Source organism: Odocoileus virginianus, chromosome 7, assembly GCF_023699985.2.
Source record: "Odocoileus virginianus isolate 20LAN1187 ecotype Illinois chromosome 7, Ovbor_1.2, whole genome shotgun sequence".
NCBI classification, from domain to species: domain Eukaryota; kingdom Metazoa; phylum Chordata; class Mammalia; order Artiodactyla; family Cervidae; genus Odocoileus; species Odocoileus virginianus.
Genome location: NC_069680.1, coordinates 6,935,964 through 6,953,505, shown reverse-complemented (window position 1 = coordinate 6,953,505; position 17,542 = coordinate 6,935,964). Strand labels below are relative to the sequence as shown.

Here is a 17,542-nt window from a genome sequence, read left to right as displayed (position 1 = left end):
CCGACCAGTTTACTTTTCCTGTTCAGCCTATGCAAAGTATAATCTTGGTGATTTGATCCTAGGTGAATATTCTTGTAGGATGACCAGATCATAATTTCTTATTAGATGTATATGTGACTAATTAAAAAAAATTGTTTTTTCCTTCTCAAGTTCTAAGAGTTGGCCACCTCCCTGGTATATTTTGTTATCTTAGAAGGCTCTGTTAATAGAGAAGAATCAAGCTGACTCTGAATGTTCATTTCTGCTGTCTTCAGTAGATCATGGCCAAAGGGTAGGTCCTCATTTTTAACCTTTTTCAATAATATTGTTGTGTACGTGAGTTTGATTATTGGCCTCTCTTAAAAACTGGACAGATGATATCTAAATTTTTATTGTTTATTGAGATTAATAGTCAATGCATAAATGAAATGCCATATTGATCTTCAGAAAGCTTGACAAGTATTTATTTACATAGAATGGATATTATGGTTTGATCTTTACTGCATATTTGTTTCATTTTGATGATACCTGTGGTTTTACAGGGCTTCCTAGGTGGCTCAGATGTTAAAAGAATCCACAGGCAATGTGGGAGACCTGGGTTTGATCCCTAGTTTGGTAAGTTTGCATGGAGGAGGGCATAGCAACCCACTCCAGTATTCTTGCGTGGAGAATCCCCATGGACAGAGGAGCCTGGCAGTCTATAGTCCATGGGGTTGCAAAGAGTTGGACATGACTGAGTGGTTTTACACAGGTTATTATAGTGATACTATTTTTTTTTTTAAGTGAGAGAAGTTTTTTTCTTCTAATGTTTCTAAGAAAATGATTTTCCAAAAGAAAAGCTGGTTGAACAACATTTTAAATCAGAAAGTGAAGATGTTTCTTATTACTTTGCTGAATTAGTTTCCAATGAATAAGTAGGCCTGTTAATATTAAAAGATCAAAGTTAAACCATGTACCCCCCCCTCCCCATTTTCTGTCCTGTATATTTTCTATATTCACTTCCTTCTATTAATGACCAGACCAAGTGTGGGGATACAGGCCCTGGAGCTGGACCTGAATTCTGCTTTCATCTTAGTTCTAATCTTAACTTTGCTGTTTCTACTTTACAGACTAGGTTAGGCCATGGACAGACAACTTCAGTTGCCAGAGACAGGTTCCTTTTGCTGATCTTATGTCTGACAAGATAGAAGATTGTCTAGTCCTAAAGGACATCAGGAATTCTATATGTCATGTATAAATTCTTATGCATGCTGGGAAATCATGAGGGATGGAAGTTACCCCTCTCATTTATTCACACATATGGCATAGCAGACAAACCTGAGTTAAGTTTGTTTTAATAAGCACTTCTAAGGAAAGGGCTGCTTTTTTGTCCTGCGTAATAATCAGCAATTAACCAGACTGCTACTGATTATATTCTAAAACTCCAGCCCTTATACTAATGATTTTGGTTACAGTCTGCTGAGCATTCTCTAACCCCTAGGAGAATGTGATAAAACTGGAATGAAAAGTCTCGGAACAGAGACCACTTGTCTCATCAGGGAAGAGGGTAGCCATGTGGTGATCTACAGTAATTAATCAATGAGGAAGCAAGCCTGGAGACCCTTCCAGGATCAGTCTTCATTTTCTTTGTAGCCTGAGCGCTCTGTTTTGTTTTATTCAGAATCATTGAAGCACTGTAGAAACATAATTCTTTAAATATCTGTGGTATGACTCACTCTGTTTTATTAAAATCTTGGGGTGTGTATGTGTGTGTATGTGTTTCAAGGGATTTTAAGGAAGAATTGATAAATTTTAGCTAGTTCCCACCCCCACCTAGTAAGCTTGTGAAATAGCATAAAACATGAGGGCAATCCAATCAACTTCTAAGAGATCGATAGAGGAGGAGAGCAGCCTTTTGATCTACATAGTAACCATTCTTTTCTCCCTTTAAGTGTATGCAGCAAGGGTTGGTAATAAAATAAAAACAGCCCTTTGTTTGACTGGATTCAGGAGCACTCACTCCATTTGCAAATGGCATAGCCATGTGAGATATTTGAAAATAGCAAAAGGCATGATGACAGCAACTAACCTGTACATTTAAATCTGAACATGCAGCAAAGCCAGTAATGTACTGTCTAGAAAGAAAAATAAATTTTCACATAGGAACTATGTTTGTAAAGCTCCCTTCAGTTATTTCCATTTTAAATTAGCACTGTGCTTTCAGGTATATAAATTTATTTGGTTCTAAGAAACAAAATGTGTCCTTAAAATTTGGATGTTTTTAAGGAACTTACAGATTTCTGATGATATGATAATAAAAATAAAATCAGCTGGAAATCAGTGATAACTACTCACAAGCAAGCAACATTTTTAGCTATTCTTTCTTTCATTTACATCCAGGGAGATTTCTGGCTTTTTCTCCAGGCTCTGATTTGAAATCAATACTACTCTTATTAGATCTGGCCTAATGTTGTCCAAATGGAATTCCTTCTACTGGGTTGACCCAGGTGGCTGTACATAATGGTCTCAGCTGGAGCAGAAGATATGGTAGACATCATAATTATTTTTCTGATAGTCTCATAAATTCTCTATCAGTGAATTCTTAAAATTGAGATGAATTTAGATGACACAAAATTAATTATTTTAAAGTGAATAGTTTAGTTGCATTTAGTACATTTGCAGTGTTGTGCAGTCACCGTATGTATCTAGTTCCAAAACATTTCCATCATTCCACAATAAAGCCCCACTTCTATACCCCTCTTTTCCAGACCTAGCAACTGCCAATGTGCTTTCTGTTCTAATGGATTTTAAATACATTAAAAAAAACTATCTCATGTTTGCCTTTAGATCCATGAGTGGTGGTATGGTCTTGGATTTATTATCTCTTGAGGAATGGGCCCCTCTGTAACAGTCCTTTAATTCCAGCTCTTTGATACTGAGCTATAGAATGCCTTTACAAAAATATTTTTAAAGCTCCTTTTAAAAAAATAGGTAAATAGCATCCACTTCTGTATAATTTTTAGCAGGAGCATGCAGAGGCTCATGGTTGGATGGGCCCAGGCCCAGTTTTGGGCTGCCACCACCTCACTGCAGCACAGGAAGGCAGTAGGCTCAGGAAATCTGCACTGTGTACCAGTTTGCCTTTGGGACTCGATGTTGCCAAGGGTTTCTGGGGCAGAGAAACCTTACGTTAAACCCTGGGAGGAAGGAGGGAAAAAGAAGATGAAAAGAAAGATGTTTACTTCCTCAAGTTGGGGGGACTTTCTTTTACATAGAAAGGCAACATAGGAAAGAAAAGCAGGCACTGAAGAGTCAGAAGACCAGCTCTGTTACTCACTATGGGGCATCAGACAAGGGTTTAACTTTGTCATTCCAAGACTCTCTTCCTTCATTTGTCAAATGGGTATACAAATACTATACCTAGAGCGAGTTGTGAGGCTTAACTGAGATCATTCGATGTTTACTGCCTAGTACAGTGACTGGCATATGGTAAGTAGGTACTGAATAAATAAGAGCTGTTACTAATATATTTCAGGATGTGGAGGATCGCATTGCCTAGTGACTGAGTCTGTCACTAGTATGCTTCATGGACAGGCTTCCCCACAGTCTCACAGACTCACTCTGTTGTCCTGTCCTGTTGTAACAGTCGATATTGCTGCTCCCCTTTCCGTCTCCTCCCTGCCTGGTGATGCTGAATGCCATGTTTCCCTGTTACTATAATTGTTCTGGTTTAATTTATCAACTTCATAATATGCTTTTAATGTCTTTCTTTTATAAACGAGCTCATGGCAATTAGTGGCAACTCACTGAAAATAGGAGATACAGACTAGTAAGAGTCAGCAATTCTATAAATTAAGGAAAGAACTCTGGTCTTGCATAGAGAAGGATCTAGTAACCACATACTACTATTAGAAGTGGCAACAAATGTCTACATTGCAAGCCTATGTACTGATGAGTCTACTGTTCTTTAATAGACCGTAAAAGATGTTTGTGTGTGTGTGTTTTACTTTCTGGTTGTGCCACTCAGTATGTGGGATTATAGTTCCCTGACCAGGGATTGGACCTGCATCCTCTGCATTAGAAGTGAGGAGTGTTAACCAATGGACCACCATGGAAGTTCCTAAAAGATGTTTTATTTCAAAACTCTCAGTGTGCAACTAACATCTTTCACTAGCAGCACCACTAATGTATCTGCAAGTGGCCTGAAAGTGCCTTTAGACAGATGGACTGAGAATGACAACATTGTTCAGTATTCAGCAAGCTCCAGCTTCAACCATCAGCTGTGAGTTGCATCCATGTATCCCCTCATTGGCAGTCCCCATCCTGGAAACTGGCATGGCATTAGGAGATCTCAACTTGGCATCTATGGACTTCTGTATACCAGAAGTAGATAGTTCTAAAGGAGTCACAGGTCCCTTGACCTGTATAGTTTTGTGCATGTATTTTCTTGGGAGAAAGAATCCATAGCTTTCTCCAAGGGAGAGAAGCCTTTTTAATCCCAAAAAAGGTTAAGAATCACTACAGTAGAGGAAGATTCTATTACTGCTGCCCATGTTCTACCTAGGCATGTGGGTTCTGCAAAAGCAGAGCCTCATTTTCAAAGAAGGAAAAGATTCTTACTGTTTTGAAGAACATGTTTTTTATCATGTACCTTCTGCCAGTTCATTCTCAGAAATCTTCAGCAAGCTAAGCTAGTTAAATCATTATCCAGGCACAGAACACATTCTTTCATCATTTGATTGATTTGATTTCTCCACTTCCTGCCATGAACTGCCCACTTAGTGCATTATGTTTCAGACCAGACAGTCTGCAGACTATAGCCCTAAGGCTTCGACAGAGGAAAAAAAAAAAAGAAACACTAAACAAGGATGCACAGAACAGAGAACATATGATTTCTGGATTATCAGGGGGTGCAACTGTTCACTGAACCAAAACAGTGCTTCTCTCAGTTAAAGCAGCAGAAACCACAAAACACAAGTTATATTGGTGGGATTCGTGTGACTTTTAATTCTGATTTTACTAATGTTTTACAGTAAGTGTAAGGAGTAAAGACAGGAATGGCGTGAGGGAAAGGAAGAAGAGAAAAGTATTCTTTTAAGTTCCTTGAACGGCTGAAGCACGTGCTAGGACCAGAAAGTTGAGTAAAAGCATCATGCCCTTTTCACCACAGAAATGGAGATGTGTAACACAGATATGGCAGTTCTTCAGATCTGTGGAAGTGACTCTGACAGAGAATTAATTCTGCATCACACTTGGCACATGTGGAAGACTGGGCAATGCAGCTGCTGCACAGATGGGCAAATGAAAACTGGACTTCCCAGAACCTATTTCCTAGCGTGCGAGCAGGACAACGGTGTCCCTTCCCTGGTCAGAGTGTCTCTCCAGCAGGGAAGCCAGACCCCACCAACTATGCAGCAATAGGAAATCTGTTGGGCAAAACTCTGTTAGAAGATCAAGATTTCTTTTATTTATTTGCTGGTGGTGTTGATTGACCAGAAGGGACTTTTTACTTTTGGGCAGGAGCATTGTGTCCTGGTGATAAAATAATCTACACTTATACTCTTAAAAGGCATAGGTGTGAAGACAAGGCCTTTTCAGGACCTAGACTAGTGGGGAGGGAAATACGAGGACTTTAAGGGAAAAGGAAGGCATGGAACTGCTAATTTTCTATCACCACAAATGAACTGCCACGGATAAATGAGACTTTGTCTTTTCCCCTTCATACAAATACTCACCTCTTCTAGCTTGCACTACTAAATCTAAGGTCAGCTTAATCACAGTTTGGGATTAACTATGACTGTGCTTCTAAAGTTAAGGTGAAAAGCTACATTCTTAATAAACTATTCCTTTTTCCTAATTAAATGGATTTGAATAAGCTAAAAGTCTAAAACCTAGGGACTCTTCATTGTTTCTTGGGGGCAACCCACAAACTTTATCACTGCCATTTTTTTTTTAAGTATATATTAAAAGGACATGAAATGGACATGGAGAAGTCATTACACGAATCATAGAAATGGTCAACATGCATCTAATTCTACTTACTGAGCAGAGAGAGCTAAAGGGGTTAAGTTCTTTTGAGAGGAACCTAAACATGTTTTAAAGGGACAAATACTACACTAGCCTTTTTTTTTTTCCTGAATGGAATAAAGGATATATGGAATTGCAGGGGGGTGAGAGGGAAAATACCCATTAAACAAACACCTATCATTTGTGAAACAATTCTATCTGAGTGGTGTTGGGTGTGGACTGTGGGTTTATCTCTGGCAGTGATCTTATGTTTTAGATATCTAGAGTGAGATTACATAGCTGGGTAACGGCTGGGTATGGTGAGTGAATATAGGTTTTAATTTCAATTCACAGCAAGATGGTGATGATCACAGATTTAGCACCTTAGTTTGTACTTCCTCTGTATCTGAATCATCTATAGCTGTGAAGCCTGAGCTTTAGGTGAGAAAGCTGCATTCTTAGATAACTCTTCTGTGATTGCTCTAGGACAATGGTTTGTTCCAATCTAAGGTGTGGTTTTCTTATTAGAGAAAGTATGTATTCAATGCTAAATATGAGACTGAAGCCTTGAAGACAATGTAGAGCGGCGACAGGTGTTTTGGATCAGGAATAGGCTGTTTAACAAGTCAGGTGTATATTATCCCCTCCTAAGCATTAACTTTTTTTTAAGCAAGAGAATTATATTTTTTGGCTTGAAATGGTGTTTTCTTCTATATTTGATTTCTCGGTTTTCTTAGTAGATATCACTGTCTCCTCCAATATTTCTTCAAAACTTTCTCCTATCTGGGAGGTTTTCTTTGAGGCTACCTTAGAAGCCTCCTCTTCCTCCTCCTCTTTCTTAAGAGACAGCCCAGTGGCTGACCCTTTGGAGGTGGTAGAACTGAGGATTCTAGGTGGGAGCAGATAGCTTGGGTTGGGAAGTGGATTCAGCCCTGAAATGCTTAATCCACTGGTGCTGAAACGTGTCTCTTCGCCTTCCAGCAGTTTCCTGTAAATCCAACAGAGAAAAACTCTTAGGAAGTCAACTTGCAACTTTTTAAACAACTTAACCCTCCATCCCCTATTCATTTCAGAAAGACTCCAGATTTCACAGTTTCTTCATGACGTTGAGACCAATAAATATTGAATTTCAAGGCCAAAGACTTGGACTTTATCCAGTGCACGCGCACGCACACACACACACACACACACACACACACACACACCTTGAGCACCAGCTATGTTTAAAGCATTGTCAAGGGGAAACCTATCCTATTTGCAAATACATTAGAAAAAAAACCCTTCAACTCCCCTTGGTTTCATCACACCCATTTTTGGCACTTAGAGTCTACAAAGCTCTAAGGAGAAGTAATTTACTAATTAACACCTTAAGTGCAACAGGGGTAAGAAGGTAAGAAGTCCACAAAGGAACTGCCTAATTCAGCTTGAACTTTAGATCTGTATTTTTTCAGCATGTCAGGATACAAAGGAAATGGAATCAGCAACAACAGAAACCAAGGAATTAAACTGTTTCAGATACCAAGATTTTCTCCAGCCTGGCCTAAACAGCATCATAATTGAATGGCCCCAATATCTTTCTTTTCCTCTCATAATTCCAGTAAATTTTATCATTTAAAAAAAAAATCATAAACTCAAAACACTGTCAAATCCTCTGGGAGCTTTGAAGTAGTATACAAAGTGTCAAAAAAAAAAAAAAAAAAGAAAAAGTTCTCAGATCTGAAGTTGAGTCTGAACTCTTTCATTTACAAACACTGTGACTTTCAGCAAGTTACACAATCAGCCTATGTTTCAAGTTTCCTCATCTGCAAAATGATAATATAACCTGATACCTAGATAATTTATATGCAGAATCTAATATAGTGCCTAGCACACAGTAGTCTTTCAAAAAGCAGTAGCTGCAAGTCTTTTTTTTTAAAGGTAAATGTTTACTTAAACATTGCTTAAGTGGGAACCCAGGGGGATACCTCATCTATGAGGACTTCCTATGTTATATGAATCCTGTTTTTAAAGTTGGAGCCTGATGGGTTTTCTTTCAACCTCTGTGCACTCACATTATTCCCTTAAATCTCTGCAGAGGTAGGTAGACTACTCCAGGCCTCCAGGTACTAGCAACGTGGAGCTGGGACCTAACCAAGATGAGGGATGTAAGGGTCAGCTCACCTGGAAGGAGCCAGTGATGCCTTTCCTCACCCCCCACTTCACCCATCAGAAATCGGAGCCTAAAACCACTTATCTGGGTAGCGATGCCCTAGGTGATGGGATCTGCCTAGGTGAGCATGCCCTGTGACGTACCTGTAAGCAGCTATCTCAATGTCAAGAGCCATTTTGACATTGAGCAAGTCCTGGTATTCCCGAAGGTGGCGGGCCATCTCACTCTTGGTGTTCCTCAGATCATTCTCCAGCTGCCCAATGTTATCCTGAAAAGCAGCAACACAAATCCAATATACGTAGGCCAAACTGGCTGACATTCATCGAGATTGAGAAAGCAAGGATTCTCAACTCTGCCTACATATTAAAAATCCATACCTGTCCCTCAGCCCAGATTCTGATTCAATTGTTCCAGGATGGGGTCCCAACATTTTAATTTTTCCATAAAGGTCCCAGGAGATCTGGATACATTTCTACCACAGGGCACAGGGTTCTCAACTAAACACCAGGAAGATATTTATTTTTTACTCACTTACTGTCCGTCCGTTGCTATTGTATTACTGCTGAATCACTCAGTTGTTGAATGTCCTTTTCAAAACCAAAAGCTCAGGTTAGGAGCTTAGATTCAGAAAATTCCAACTGTGGAGAACACAGAGAGGATGGCAAGTCTCCTCTGCCTCCATTCATTGTGATGGTTTCATGGAAGTCTGCTACTCAATCACTTCACTGACCAAATTTTACATGATAGATAGGAAGCATAAACACTTCAAGGAATTTTTTTTTTAATCCAAACAGCAGATTGAAATTACAATTTTTTAAAATAAGAAACTTAAGTTCATATAATAATTGTGCTTCAAGTTCCTCTAGGTGCAAAACCAGGCACAGAAGAAAAAAAGGTTTAAATCTGTGATTCTTGAGAAACAAGAGGATCTTTTAAAAACACAGCAGATCTGCTCATCTACTTAAAACCCTCCAATAGCTTTGGAATTAAGTGCAAACTTCTCAGCTCAGCCTATACTTTTCACCTTGCTCAGTATGTTTCAGTTACTGTGCCTTCTCTTTTGCTCCTTAAACTTACCAAGTTCATTGCTATCGCAGGCCCATTAGACTAGCTCTTTCCTGTTTGGAATGCTCTGTGGTGGGTCTTCACATGGCTGACTTCATGTCACACAAGATTCAGTTCAAATGCCCTTTACTCAGGGCTTGGGCATCCAATTTAGTACCCTCTCCACACTGATCTAGCATGCACTTTTACCTTAAGCCAGGGCAGCTGCTAGCCCATGAAGGAAATTTGTGAAAACTTTAAAAATCTTCAGAAAAAAGCCCCCACCTGAAAGTGGCCACTCTGCTTTTTAGTTCTTGTTATATGGGTAATTCTTTGTTGAGGGGGAATGTCACTGTGAATGTAGGATTTTTAGCAGCATTCCTGGCAAGCTCCCACCTGAAAGTGGCCACTCTGCTTTTTAGCTCTTGTTATATGGGTAGTTCTTTGCTGAGGGGGAACGTCACTGTGAATGTAGGATTTTTAGCAGCATTCATGGTCTCTATGGACTAGATGCCAGCCACCTTCTCTCCCAGCTGAGATAACCAGCACGGTCTCCAGACATTGCTAAATGGCCCTGGGAGGGCAGATCACTGTTAGAAAACTACTGTCCTGGGACGTAATTTACATGGAAACCGTCTGTCTAGTTTAGCCCTGGAAGCCCAGAGTCCAGCAAAGTGAACACTGGAGATGCTCAACGAATGACTGCTGAATGAATTTCTTTTCTTATTCTGAGCAAATAACTCATATAATTCAGTTGCAATTCTCAACATAGCGAGTACAGTGGCTGAGAGTTATTTTTATGAAACAGTCATGCAGATAAATATATCAGAAACCTCAAGAAAGTGCTGAGGAACCCTTTGAACTTCCCTTGCAGGGATGATAAAATGCTGGTGAAAGGCAGGGCTGATATATCAGGGGGTGCAAACTTCCAAATCAAAAGAATCTGCATAAAGAATTAAAATTCATACCACCTACCTGTTCTATAAATATTGACAGGAATACTGCAAAGAAAAAACCCAATTAACTGATGGGTACAGAGCAAGGAATGATAAGCAGTGAGGAAAATATATAATACACTGAACAATGGTGGAAATATTCCAAAGTGTGTTAAGAGATCATAAGATTTTAAAGGGATTTTTGCCAAGAAATTTTACTTGATGGTTGCTATATGTGAGGTTAAATTAGTGTTAATTGCTCAGCCATGTCCGACTCTTTGCAGCCCCATGGACCGTAGCCTGCCAGGCTCCTCCGTTTATGGGATTTTCCAGACAAGAATACTGGAGTGGGTTGCCATTTCCTTCTCCAGGGGATCTTCCTGACCCAGGGATCGAACCGGGTTGTCCCGCATTGTAGGCAGACTCCACCATCTGAGCTATAAGCAAATCTTCTACTGACGCCCTAGGAGTAAGAGAATCAATATACCGTGGTAAGGGGAAAAGAGTCTAAGGTGAAGGAAAAAGGAGAAAGGGGAGAAAGTATTCTCATTATGCAGAGGGGCAGGAGAATGTTACAGGAGGAAAAAAAGAGGATTTCATCAAGATCTTTGGATTGCATTTCTTGCCCTGCCACAAACATCTAACATACCTCAGTTTTCTATACTTTACTTTCTTTGAAACTTCCACTTCTATATATGGGAAATTATAATGTTTATTCTTTTCTAAGGTATTCTGAGATCTTCAAGTGAGGATTTCAATTTAATGCACCTCAGATTATTATGTGAAAAGTCCATTATCTGTTCAATTAGATAATAGTCATTAGAACAGCATTTGGTACCTAGGAACTGCTTAATAAATGTTAGTAATTTTTATTATTGTTACTATCATACCGTGTGACTCTACCCTTTTAATGATATGGATAAATTGATCATAAGCCCTCCCTACAACCCCTTAGATCAGCGGTCCCTACCCTTTGTGGCACCGGGGACTGGTTTCCCGGAAAACAATTTTTCCATGGATTGAGGGGAGGGGAGGTTTTGGAATGATTCAATCACATTGCATTTGTTGTGCACTTTATTTCTATTATTACATCGGCTCCACCTCAGATCATCAGGCATTAGATCCGAGAGATAGGCAACCCCTGGCTTAGATAACTAAAGAAAGCAACGTATAATAAAACTTAAACATTGGAGAGCTGGAGGCAAATCCCATAAAGCACTGGATTATTTTTTGTTTTTCACGAGGATGTACATCTCCATAACAGTTAGTTTTTTGTTTTTGTTTTTTTTTCATTTAAAGGATATTACTTTCTTTCTCCAGATAGGAAGGTACAAAGTTAAACCCTTAAGTATCAGAATTTAATATTATACTTCATTCTTCAAAACAGCCATAGGCTTTTCAGCTCTGGACACCCAGGTTTCCATAACACTTTTTAATAACAAATCTAAATAAAAACTTTTCTAAAGTGCTTTGGACTACTCTTTCCTAGGATACTAAACAAAATGCAACCTTTCTCAGCAACTAAGGATTAAGATAATGATCAATTATTTCTCTATAATTCTGTGATGTGTTTTATGTTTTAGGTCAACTAAGGTACATATAAGGTATATATAAGGCTGTGTATTTCTACCTTAAATGGCCCCTGAGAGCACTATTTGAACTAGTGTTTGCTGCTAATGGTTTTCTTTGTCCGGAAAGTTGAACTAATCTGCTGCTACTCACTCCTGACAATGCCTGACGCCTGTGGTTCCTCTTCTCTATTTTGCAGCAGGCTTGAAATCCAAATAGCAAAATGCTTTAGAATCACAAAGTAATGTAACAAATAAGCTGGGGGGCAACAGAGGGGCCAACTTCCTAATATGTGATTTAGAGATAGATGTGTCACATCAGTAGGTTAATTAGTTCCTTTTAAAAAATTATTTTTGTTTCACAGCTGTTTTCTGAATAAGAGGTTGCTGGGGACCTGAGTTCTAGATAGATGAGATTTCCTTGAACTTTTCTGCCACACATTTCACAGGTCTATTTTATGGATCAGTGTAGACATAAAGCATGACTTCGCTCTTTTTAGAAGGAACTATGCTGACTGCTGACCACTGCTTTTCAACATGTAGTCTCTTTGTCTGCGCTTTCTTCCCCACCCCAGGCTGTCTTGCATTGCCCTTCAAAAGCCCTGCCAAAGATGGCCTCCAGCTGGAAATCTGAGCAGAGCGCTGCAGTCTGCCCCCTCCCCCAACCACGCAGCAGCTTGGCTTAGACTGAGGGAACAGGAGAGAGGCACTCCCATTCCAGGGGTCTCTCCTGGAATGGCTGAGCATCCTCCTCAGGGCCGGAAGGATGTGGACTGGAAGTAAGAGAAAGAACAGGCCACCAGAGTATCTGCAGCGGAGCACAGGACAACAGACGGAGCTGTGGGCTCATCACTTTTAGGGGCCCTCACCCAGGGGAAGAGCAGTGAGGGCGGCACCATCTGATTGAAGGAGGCTGTTCAGAATTACTGCTCTGCCTGATAACGCAGGTGGGGAGGGGATTTCTGTATGTGGTGCACTCACAGGTCACTCTGCTCCCTTTTCTACTCCTATCTGTTTCATCCCATGATTTTTCTACAATACTTTAAAAATGTTGCACTACAAGTATTTCTATAGGCTGGTTTACACTGGGAAAGGTGGTTTAAGTCAGTGCAGCCCCAAATTTGTCTGAGGAATTGACAGGCTGCAGTGCTTTTATTGAAACTACATATTCCTGAGCCCCACCTGCACACTATTGAATCCATATCTTTGGGAATAAGCCTGAGACTCTTTCTGTTAAGCCCCCAAGTAACCTTGGTGGGTCAATGGGTTTAGGAACCACTAGTTTTTCTGTAAAGGCTCTAAAGGGTGGCCCAGGTGACAATAATACAGTGAGGTGGTATGTTTGGTGTTTAGTTGCTAAGTCATGTCTGACTCTTTGTGACCCCATGGACTTTAGCTCACCAGGCTCCTTTGTCCATGGGATTTCCCAGGCAAGAATACTAGAGAGGGTTGCCATTTCCTCCTCCAGGGGAATCTTCCTGATCTCCAGGGATCGAACGTGCATCTCCTGCACTGGCAGGCAGATTCTTTACCACTGAGCCACCAGGGAAGCCCTAATATACTGAGGGAGAGGCGGCAAAAACAGAACAAAAGAAAGCAAAAGGCATATGGAAGAGTAGGAAAAAAAGAGAGAAGGGGACCAAATGAAGACCTTTTTCTTGAATTCTAATTTCAGAAATGGATCTATCAGGTTATAGATTTATATGCAGCCACTGCCACCCCCAATCTCCAAGGGGCCAGCCCCTTCCTGCTATTTAATTAGGCTACATTTCAATCTCATACTGGAGAGAAGAGGACAGACTTGGCTCATCTCCCTGGAGAGCATTAACCGATGGTGTGATCCTGATTGTTCCACAAGGTCTTTCAAGGAAAGCTTCAGCTTTCCAAGATTGACCGTCGTATAGGGCCAGGGCCCCCAGTAACATTCAAAAATGTCCTTAGACATCTTTGGTAGAACAGGGACTCTAATGGTGGTGAGGCAGGAACCAGAATCACCTTGTGTCAGAAATGGAAAGCCTTTAGTTAAAGAGGATGGCTCTGTTTGGCTTCTGAGGACAAAAGTCCTAGTGCCTCTTAATTTTTTGTGTCGCCTGATTCAAGCTCTTGCATACACCACTGTATACTCACTATTAATATGTCACCTTGACTCATTCTTCACCCTTTTAAAAGTGTGATAAGCCTTCTTTCCTCAAATAGGCTGTCAGCTCTCTGGGGCAGGGAAAACGTGACTTTAATGGGGCCTTCCTCTGCCTCTAAAAGGGTGGCAAACCTGCAAAGGAAAATGGGTCTACCACTAATCTCTGAAGCAAAAGAAAGAGAACAGCCTCCCATCACTGTAGTGAAAGGGGAGGGGGAGGGGTTAGAGGGCCAGAAAACAATGGCTGAATCTCACTGTGGGGAAGGAGGCTTTTCATCTCAATCAGCGCTGCTAAGATTGTCAGAATAGCCTGAAGACACCCTTGTGGCTTCAGGACTTCAGGATCTGCAGGTAAAGATGTGAGCCCCTCCTCAGCTTTTACCCTCCTCATATATTTATATATATATCTGTTGTCTGATCTCCTCTTCCATTCACCGCAGGTCCACTGAGTCTATGGCTGGTGGGGGCAGCACTGCAGAGCTGCAGATGCCGCAGTTTCTGTTGTTTTTTGTTTTCTGCAGGCTAGTCTGGATGACCCTACTATTGTCTAACATTGAAAGCCTTTTAAAGCAAACAAAACAAACCAGACAATACTGTCACTACTTCTTAGAATGTCGGGGCTACACCAAGCAAACAGACGACATGGCAAAGCCCAATTCAGATGGTGATTATGGATAAGTTATCCTTTTTAGAGAAATACTGGGCTAGCCCTTCAGAAGATCACGAAGCCCATCCTTTGAAGCTTCTAGAAGAAAACATGAAGTCTCAATTAAATAAATGTAATTAGTTCAGGCTATTGAGAGCTAGGCCACATAGAGAAAAGTTCAAGTTAAAGATTTTGAAGTGGAATAAAAGTATTTATTTGAATATTATTGTAATTATAAGCACCAAAATAAATAGCCCAAACAAGCTTTCTTCCTTTATCAAAGGGAGTTATTTATAATGAACAGCAAATACTGCATACCCATAATAATTCTCTGGCTCTAGACAAAAATAGCACTTTGAGGATTCACTGCTTTCTTGATTGTATTTTCTTAATGTTCCTAAACATTATTAATTTTATCAAATGAAAACTTTGAGCTTGGTATAATGAATTATTGCAAGTTTCTGAACTATTAGCATTCTATCCAATGGAACTTTTATGGCACCTTGAAACTGAACCACACTATTTAGATTCTTTTCCACACTTTTCACCTTCTGTGTCCTTTGTGGTCATAAGCCCAGAATGTTCCATGTAGTAAAACTGAAGATACAGTGGCCTTTGTTTGGAGAGAAAAGGAGGAAAGAGCCAATCGATACCTTCACAGGAGCTTAGAGGACAGGCAAAGATGGGAAAAAAATAAGTGACCTATAACAAAGATGTACTCATCTCTGTGATTTATCACATGCATTTAGGATGGAAAAATGTTAAGGAAATGGTCATTTTCGAGTAGGACTTCACTGCTGCGGGGCAGACTAAGTGGTTTTTGTTAAATGCTAAGCCATCCATGAAAGTGAAAATTGAGGCTGTCCACGAGGTGACCCTTGATTGCAGGTAGCCAAGACTGATGTGTTGGTGTTGCAGAAGGGAAAAAAAAAAAAATCGAAGCAGTTAATTGCCTAGAGAGTCATAACTGGGACATGAGACAGGAGGGAAATTCTGAGATGGGAAGAACTCGAGATCAGCACCGAGGACAGCGCCCGACCATCCACCTTTGCTAACGTCTGTAATGCTTTCTTTAGGAAGAAATACCGTCAGTCGCCGAGGGAACTGAGTGTGTGCTGGGAGAGAATAGAGCAGGGCGGTTATAACTAGCCCAATCACTCATCTCCTTGGCTGCCAGTCTCTACTCCTTTGAGGGCAAAAGTCAAGACAATGGGATATAACTCTTGCCAGTATAGTCTCGCATTCTTCCCCCAACCCAATGGCACAAATACTCCCAGGACGCCAAGAAAGCATTTCAAAGCATTTCAATCAAACAAGCCAGACAGCGGAAACAGCACGGCCAACCACGGAAGGCTGTGACCCACCCCTATTGCGCTCACTCCCTCTTTGGGAGGGGGTTGTTCTTCAGGTCGCCAGCGTGTTTTTACCCACTTGCTGAAGCTTGAGGGCTTCTTTGTTAGAAGGGCTCAGACAGGGACGCAAGTGAGGGGCAGGGAAAGAGGGCGTCCAGGCCCCTAAAATTAGCGAGAGAGCTCCAGGGCTTTTTGTTTGCCGGCGCCTCTGGGCGGGGCGCTTTCCGTCCCCTCCTTTATAATCCCCTTGATTTCGAGGGCCCCAACTCTGCGAGAAATACGCGCCGGAGAGCACAGGACTCCCCTCTCTACGCAGCGCTCCAACCTTTACCTGGTAGCTGGCCACCTCGGCACTGTGTCGCTCCTCCAGCTCCAGGATCTGCCTCTCCAGGGACTCATTGGCCCCGCGCAGGCCCTCGATCTCGATGGTGCGTGCCTGCAGCTGGCGCCGGTACTCGTGAATCTCCTCGCGGCTGGCCCGGATGGCCTCGGTGCTGCGCGCCGCCTGCTCATTCAGGTTGGCAAACTTGGATTTGTACCACTCCTCGGCCGACTGCAAGTTCTTGGCGGCCAGCGACTCATACTGGGCGCGGATCTCCCTCAGCGCCGAACTCAGGTCTGGTTTAGCCACAGTCACGTCCACCTCGGCCGCGGCCTGCGAAGACGCCTGCAGCGTGGCCAGCAGCTCGGCCACCTCCTCGTCGTGCACCTGGCGCACGAAGGCCAGCTCGTCCAGCAGCGACTCTACCTTCTTCTCCAGATCCAGGCGGGCCAGCGTGGCGCCGTCCACGTCGCGCTGCTGCGCCTTCAGGGCGCGCTCGGCCCCTTCGCGCCCCCGGCTCTCCTCCTCGCAGCGCGCCCGCAGCCGCTGCACCTCCTCGGCCAGCCCGTCGCGCTCCAGCAGGGCCTGCGCGCGCGCCGAACTCGCCTCCTCCAGCTGCGCGCGCAGATCGCGCAGCTCGCGCTGGAAGAGCTCGCCGACGCGCGACGGCTCGGCGTGGCGCTGCCGCAGCGCGGCCAGCTCGGCCTCGAGCGCGCGGTTCTGCGTTTCCAGCTGGTGCACCTTCTCGATGAACACGGCGAAGCGGTCGTTGAGACCCTGCAGCTGCTCCTTCTCGTTAGTGCGGATGATCTTATACTCATTGGTGCGCGCCGCCGCCTGACTCAGGTCCAGCCCGTCGGACGCCGGGGACCGGCGGTAGGCCAGGCCCAGGCCGAGCGACGAGGCCGAGGAGCAGGCGGCCGAGGAGGCCACATTGCAGCGGGACAGCGACTGCGAGCGGAAGCTCCCCGCGCCGCCAGCCCCGGAGAGGCGCGAGGACAGGCGCGAGCCGTCCCCGAACACCTTGCGGTAAGAGGAGGAGGCGCACAGGTAGTGCTCCGAGCCGAAGCTCATGGTGCCGGGACCAGGGCCGGGAGAGCGGCTGCGGCTGGCGCTGGCGAGGAGAGGAGAGGTGCGCCGGGCGGGGCGCGGCGGGGCGGTGTGCACCGGGTTTTAAGGCGTGGGGGGGTGGGGGGACGACTGGGGCGGCGCGTTGGGGGCGGAGCTCCTGCTCGGGTCGGGCGGAGAGGGGAGAGGGGAGCCTTCAGGAGCAGGGGCGGGGAGGCGCAGTGGCTCCTGCAGCTGCGCGTGCCCCGGACCGAGGGCGAGGGGGCAGTCATTTGTGCAGGAGCCACCGCCTGTCTGATGAGCCCCTCGCCGAGGATCGTCTGGTTTGGAAGTGACTTGTGTTGCAGAGGTGCCTGA

General features: G+C 43.3%; 2 protein-coding genes across 2 annotated transcripts in view; one reads left to right on the top strand and one right to left on the bottom strand.

Annotated features, from left to right (window-relative positions):
- Window positions 1–4,936: 4,936 nt before the first annotated feature.
- On the bottom strand, window positions 4,937–17,280 carry INA (internexin neuronal intermediate filament protein alpha). The gene is made up of 3 exons (XM_020900253.2): window positions 16,127–17,280; window positions 8,257–8,381; window positions 4,937–6,952 (listed from the first exon to the last, which is right to left on the bottom strand). The coding sequence occupies exons 1-3, from the start codon at window positions 17,189–17,191 to the stop codon at window positions 6,643–6,645; spliced, it is 1,500 nt and encodes a 499-aa protein (XP_020755912.1). The 5' UTR covers window positions 17,192–17,280; the 3' UTR covers window positions 4,937–6,642.
- The window catches only part of NT5C2 (5'-nucleotidase, cytosolic II), a 149,490-nt gene continuing 149,106 nt past the window's right edge, over window positions 17,159–17,542 (top strand). The window contains exon 1 of the mRNA XM_070470095.1: window positions 17,159–17,249. The gene's annotated coding sequence lies outside the window, so the exon portion shown is untranslated. The remainder of the gene's footprint in view (window positions 17,250–17,542) is intronic.

Bases quoted from the DNA above. Each gene is read 5' to 3' on its own strand.
- INA (XM_020900253.2), bottom strand. From the start codon at position 17,191: ATGAGCTTCGGCTCGGAGCACTACCTGTGCGCCTCCTCCTCTTACCGC. The intron at 8,382-16,126 runs GTAAAGGTTGGA...GCTGCTTTTCAG, and splicing joins CCGAGGTGGCCAGCTACCAG to GATAACATTGGGCAGCTGGA. The intron at 6,953-8,256 runs GTACGTCACAGG...TTGGATTTACAG, and splicing joins ATTGAGATAGCTGCTTACAG to GAAACTGCTGGAAGGCGAAG.